The 6453-nt window shown below is 35.6% G+C and overlaps 1 protein-coding gene and 1 pseudogene across 2 annotated transcripts; one reads left to right on the top strand and one right to left on the bottom strand.

Moving 5' to 3' along the window:
* On the top strand, positions 543–1957 carry LOC109352846 (annotated as a pseudogene).
* LOC109351847 lies at positions 1878–5496 on the bottom strand. 2 transcript variants are annotated; one of them, XM_019593498.1, is made up of 4 exons: positions 4964–5496; positions 4368–4483; positions 3917–4018; positions 1878–2713 (listed from the first exon to the last, which is right to left on the bottom strand). In XM_019593498.1, exons 1-4 carry the CDS (start codon positions 5349–5351, stop codon positions 2048–2050), a joined length of 1272 nt encoding a protein of 423 aa, XP_019449043.1. In that variant the 5' UTR covers positions 5352–5496; the 3' UTR covers positions 1878–2047. The 2 variants fall into 2 exon arrangements, with proteins under 2 accessions (XP_019449043.1, XP_019449042.1); XM_019593497.1 differs by having other exon boundaries at positions 3917–4021; positions 4371–4483; positions 4964–5495.

Here is a 6453-nt window from a genome sequence, read left to right as displayed (position 1 = left end):
TAGGATGCGGATGAGGATGAGGACGAGGATGAGGATAGGATGCGGATGAGGATGAGGACGAGGATGAGGATAGGATGCGGATGAGGATGAGGACGAGGATGAGGATAGGATGCGGATGAGGATGAGGACGAGGATGAGGATAGGATGCGGATGAGGATGAGGACGAGGATGAGGATGAGGATAGGATGAGGACGGGAATAAGGAAAGGATGAGCATCTTGCCCCACAATATATGGTGATACTTGCCCCACAATATATGGTGATACTTGCCCCACAATATATGGTGATACTTGCCCCACAATATATGGTGATACTTGCCCCACATTATCCATAATATCAATAGTTTACAAGAAGGGTGATACTTGCCCCACAATATATGGTGATACTTGCCCCACAATATATGGTGATACTTGCCCATTGGAAAAAGACTTCCCAAAAAATTCTTATCAAAATGTACCAAGTTAATCAAACTTCATATAATAATCTAAAAATATTATTTTTTGTTATTATAGTTTTTCTTTCTAATTAAATGAGATTTTCTAATTGGAAGATCATGCTTCCAAACTGCTTCAAATCCCAAACACACATATTGTGTTACACTTTCAGCTTCATAAACTCCATGTCGTGCAATTGACTTGTGTATACCAGATGCGATACACAACTATGGCCAACCCATGCCACTCTCTATTCTCATTTCTTCACTATCAACCCATCCTTCCAAAACCACCTTCATCTACCGCTTGATGCGAATTTTGACTCACTCTGGCTTCTTCTCTCATCATAAGAATGAGCTTGAAGAAGTTAGTTATGATCTAACTGATGCATCTAGACTTCTGCTTAAGGACCACCCTTTTAGTATGATATCTATGACCCAAATAATACTAGATCCAATTCTACTAAAGCCATGGCATCAATATTCTACTTGGTTCAAAAATGATGATCCTACACCATTTGACACAGAAAACGGGATGTCATTTTATGAATATGCTGGCCAAGACCCCAAACTTAATGACTTGTTCAATGATGCCATGGAAAGTGACTCTAGATTGGTTTCCAGTGTGATAATTGAGAAGTGTGAAGGAGTGTTTAAGGGGTTGGGGGAGGCACAGGAACTATGGCTAAGGCCATTGCAAAGTCATTTCCACAATTGGAGTGCATTGTGTTTGATCTACCACAACTGGCTTGGAAGGAAGTCTAAAATATGTTGGTGGGAACATGTTTGAGGCTATTCCACCCACCGATTCCATTTTGTTGAAGGTAAAATATTTTAAAATAATTATTTACTCCATCTTCTTAATTACTGATGTAACAGTTATTTGCTAATTCTACTCCTATATTTTGTATTTCTATTTGATGTTTGTCCTCACTATTTTAATACTTAAATTTGTAATGTTACTTTGTTCTCACCTTCTAAATGTTTATATTTATATATTATCTTTTCCCTTACTACTAAAATAATAATGGGTCCGTGACTAATGTGGAGCGATAGTTTTACCAAAATCTTATTTTTCATTGTATTTTGAATGACATGTAGTGTATACTGCATAATTGGAACGATGAGGAATGCCTCATAATACTGAAGAAATGCAAGGAAGCAATCATGAGCAAAGGAGAAAAGGGAAAGGTGATAATCATAGACATGGTGATTGGAATTGAGAAGCAAGATAAAGAAACAGTTGAATTAAAGCTCTTATATGATATGGAGATGATGGCATTGGTAACTGGAAAAGAGAGAAATGAGAAAGAATGGTCTGAACTTATTTTCTCTGCTGGTTTCAATAACTACATGATAACCACAGTTCTTGGCCCAAAATCTCTCATTGAGGTTTATCCATAGTATCACCAATTGACAAGGGTTGACAAATATTACACAATATATTGATTTGAACCTTATCAAAATGTTTTCTAGTTAACTAGGAGTGTATCTTAATAAGACATAATGGCTGTTTTTTTCTCCATTGACCAGACTTCGGTAGAAAATCACTCTTACGGCCTTACCTATGAACAAATCATATTACATACAAGCAAGAGTTACAAAATCCAAATAATCAGAGTGTATCAAACCATGAATCAAAGTCATCTGAAACTTTGGAGTCGCTTCCGGTGTGTGAAGAAGATTGTATATGACTTTCTTCCTGCGGCCGTAGTACAACATTTGGATTCATCAGAGTAGATGTTTCCTGTAGCAAGTTGTCAAGTGCATCATCTAGACTAGCAGTAATTTTGGATGGAACTGGTTCCTTATTTGAAATCTGGGGAGGATTCACACAAGAGGCACCCAAAGAAACAGGAAATGGAGTATTTGACTTATAGCCTGGAAAATCAAGAATCTTGTCCTCACTTGGTGAATCTAGAAGCATATCCAGTTCCTCTTCAGCAGTAGCTGCCTCGAATGCTGAATTTTTCCTTCTTGTATCTTTAGTTGAATGTAAATTAGCTTCTGCACTTGGAAGAAATGCTTTAATTTTACCAGAACTGCCAACTTGTTGAATTTCAACATCTACATAGTTCACAGGAACGAGGAAGTCATTGGACGAGGTGGTTGTGGAGGCAGTGTGGCTGTTTCTGGGGGAACTAGATGATGTGATATGATTTGCGGCAAAATCATTTAAAGTTAATTCTTTAGACATCATATTGGCAAATAATTCACTGTCCTCTGATGTTTCAAGTTTGCCAGGTTCTTCATTGCAACCTTTTACCATGTAGTCTGCACGCTGAAATAAACCAAATTATGTGAATTTGAGGAAATTAAAAGTAAACTTATCCTCTAATTTATTCATGGGCTTCACATGGGCATACTCTTGGATTTATAATGCGATTCTCACATAAAACTCCAAACATCAAACAATTACAGGCACTTACAGTACTGTGCTCCATCCATGTCACAGCGATTTTTTTCAACATGGAAAACTGTAAACATTTAACTAAATTGAACAAAGAAATTGCAGAAGTTCAGAAACTATCATCATTTGCCAAAAAATAATTGTATATACTGGTTACTTTCATCACTATTGTACCGTATACACTACGGCCATGCAATAAAGCATATATCTAATGACACTTCTAGTGCTCCATCCATGTCACAGCTCTTTCTTTTTAACAAGGAAAACTAAAAAAGCTCAATGTGAGCTAATTCAAGTCATAGACCCTATTGCCTAATGGAATAGTGTTTTAGGTTGGGTTCACCCTTTGGGACTTAAGCCACAACAATGCTTCTGGATAAAAAGAAATCTCTTGCGTTGTACCGTTCGATGTGTACAATATCAGCTATGTTGATCATAATTCATTCCAACTTTAACTATGTTTGTAATGTTATAGCTGAAGTGAAACACAGTCAATGGTACAGAGTAAGAGATTGCTATAAGAGGCCTAAGAATTTCTCTTTAGAATAAGGTGTATTGTATATTAGTAAAAAAGAGTATAAGGGATTATAAATTTTTCTCCGGGGAAGTGCATAACAAAAATAAGGTGGATCTGAGTAAATCTTCCACTAGATGGAGTCTTGTGCACTAGGCCGCCCATCAAATTTTCTCCGGGGAAGTGTGAAGTGCATAACAAAAATAAGGTGGATCTGAGTAAAGTTTTCATATTCTCCACGTTAGTAAAGAGTTACAAGGTCATGTATAGTTTTATGGTGCTACTTCAATCAGATAGAAAACGTAGAACAATTCTTCCAAAGTGCAAGTTAAGTAAAACGTAAAACAACAAAAAATAATTCTGATTCATAGTTAGCCCTGCCTCTACCCAACCCAAAGAAAGAAAGGACAATGAAATTAAGTTAATAGAAGAGAAGTAAAAATAACTGTGTAATATGATTTAGCATTAATGTTTATGAGGTTTGCAGATACAGACAGCCACACGATTTTCAATCAACTTTGCTTAAGGAATTTTCAAAATCAATTCGGTGAGTAAAGTACCAGCTCAGCGGGTAACAGGTCAGGTTCAATGAATAATCTCTTTGATAGGTCAAGTTTAGCAAGATTTTCAGCCAGGGCATGCAAGTTCAAGGACATAAATGATGCCTGCATGAAAATCCAATAAATAGTAAGGTAACAGTAAATGAAGTTGAAAGAAACCATGTGGGCAAAAAATTAAGACATAAAGTGTTGCAAGGGAAACTTGGTAATAATAAGGGAGAAAATCATAGGATGAAAAATTCTTTTGCAAGCCTTAGGAATGTCGTTACAAGCTGCCCTGGTAGATTCTTAACATGAATTGATTACAAAAAATGCTTAAGAAGCTCTCACTGGTATACTGGAAAACTTATGATGAGAACTACCTCTATTGCATTAAAAAAGAACTGCTAAATATGTGTACTGAACTACTAATCTTAAACCATATCAATGTTAGTAAAGAGAGTGAATCAATCACCTCCGGATTTCCAGTTCCCTTATCCTCTACCACAAAATTATCATCTCCAGCCCATGAGACACTGCCTTCTCCCCTGACTGCAAGCATTGAGCTTAGTCCCAAATTGAACTCCCCTGCAAAAGTTAAAGAGTTTACACAAGTTTTTATAGAAAAAATCAACATTTTTATTCAACAAAAGTATCTGTGACAAATAAATTAATTACAATGACAACGTTCATCTCACTGCTTTTTTTTAGCAAACCACATTATAAACCGAAGGGCATGTTTGGATGAACAGCTTATTCAACAATTTTATCTAAAATAAGCTACCGAAATGCTTATGAAGGTCATTAGCTATTTTCATAAATTGTTCACATGAATCCAAATAAGCCATCTATATGTTTTTCCAAACAACCACAAAACCGTAATCATCTATAATCTACGAATTGACAAAACTAGTGTGAGAATATCATTACACCCATTACAAATAATCTATTATCATAACACATTTACACACACTGATCTACTGCTACTGATGAAAGATAACAAATTGTTAAGAATGTCATTCTCATTCTCAATGCAGGATCATTGGGTTGTGAAGGAAAAGCAAATACCCAAAATTAGGTCATCAAAAGAAGGGAGACTCTCCAAACTAGTCTCAGCTTGAGATTGGGCTTCAGCAACAAGATATCGAAAATCGGCGCCTTTACTTTTGGGCAATACAACACCAGAGATTTCAGGAGAAACCCCTTCAGACCCATCATCAAATTCCCCTTCCCCATATCGATCCCAATTGCTTGGAAGCCCACGAGAAGACCGATGTGTTGTTTTATCGTTCAATTGATGCTTCTCCAATGGCTTCTTTGCAGTAACAGCAGCATCATTGGATCCAGAAGAAGATGATGATGGTGTTGGGGCTTTGAGTTTCTGGTTATGGTGTGGCTTTTTACTGTGATGTTGTGTATGAGCTCTCTTTGATTTTGCTAAAGCTTTAACGTCCATCGAAGGTAACTCTTATTGAGAATTACAATTCGCCATTGTTTCTATGTGATTTAAACTCGGTTGATTTGAAATATTGGGTTGGATGATAATGATGGTTAGGGTTTACAACTTGGGGGAATTTACGAGCGGAGGACTGAAACGACGACGTATTGGAGTTCTTTAGTTTTAATTTCTAGTGATGGGTCGAAACTCGAAAGTTATACAGGCCTCATTTCCTACCTCATATGTGGGCCTCAAGTCGTTTCTATACATACTAAAGTGCCCATAGAAAATATGATTGAAAGTAAGATAAAATATGTTCCAAACTAGTGTTAGGTTCAAGTTCTCCAAGGTTGATAAGTTTGATTTTTGTGAGTGATACTTGTTGGTTGGGACAGTCATAAAACTCAAAATGATTAGTTCTTTATTCAAAACAATGAAAGGATACTCAAAGTAATACTAAAAAAATATGACGTACGAGGGGAAGAAATATATATATATATATATAAAAAAGATGGAAGACACTATACTCAACTATTTATAAAGAATATCATTAGGACACATGAAAAGTTTTGTGGTAATTTTCTTGATAATCGAGCAAGGGATTAAGGGGAATTAAGATATCTTTATTAATAAAAAGATAAATATATCACAAACAATATAGAAAAAACATAAGAATATAATATTTTTATATTTTAAATATAATTATATAATATTTTTATATTTTATTACACTTGCAAAAATAAGAACTTGTTGCTAAATAAGATTACTTTTTGTTCCAGTGGCTATTGTTAGGTGCATTTTAATTCCTATATAAGGAAGGGGCCTGCGTGTCTTTTTGCCCCCTTCCCCATCCAAATTTGCCAATAATTAAAGGAGCTAATGATAGACAACTCCTCCTGATTTCTTATCGTATTAAAGCTCTGTTCTTTTTTCCAAAGTGGAGCTTCACTAGTGCTCATATAATTCTTATGGTGACCTTCCCAACAAACTAACACACAAAGATAGATAGTGACGACCTTTGTTTAATTACCATAATAATACAACTTTATTTGGTTTTCATGACTAAATAATTTCATGTCTAGGTATATTATATATCCACACTCTCTTTCTTTACAAACAT

The sequence above is a fragment of the Lupinus angustifolius genome, chromosome LG07 (genome assembly GCF_001865875.1).
Source record: "Lupinus angustifolius cultivar Tanjil chromosome LG07, LupAngTanjil_v1.0, whole genome shotgun sequence".
Classification (NCBI taxonomy): domain Eukaryota; kingdom Viridiplantae; phylum Streptophyta; class Magnoliopsida; order Fabales; family Fabaceae; genus Lupinus; species Lupinus angustifolius.
Note: the sequence above shows the minus strand (reverse complement) of the source record. Positions and strands in the feature narration are given on the sequence as shown.

Coding starts and splice junctions, on each gene's coding strand:
- LOC109351847 (XM_019593498.1), bottom strand. CDS start 5,351: ATGGACGTTAAAGCTTTAGCAAAATCAAAGAGAGCTCATACACAACAT. Junction 4,019..4,367: donor GAACTGGAAATCCGGAGGTG/ATTGATTCACTC, acceptor TTCATGCAGGCA/TCATTTATGTCCTTGAACTT. Junction 2,714..3,916: donor ACCTGTTACCCGCTGAGCTG/GTACTTTACTCA, acceptor GGTTTATTTCAG/CGTGCAGACTACATGGTAAA.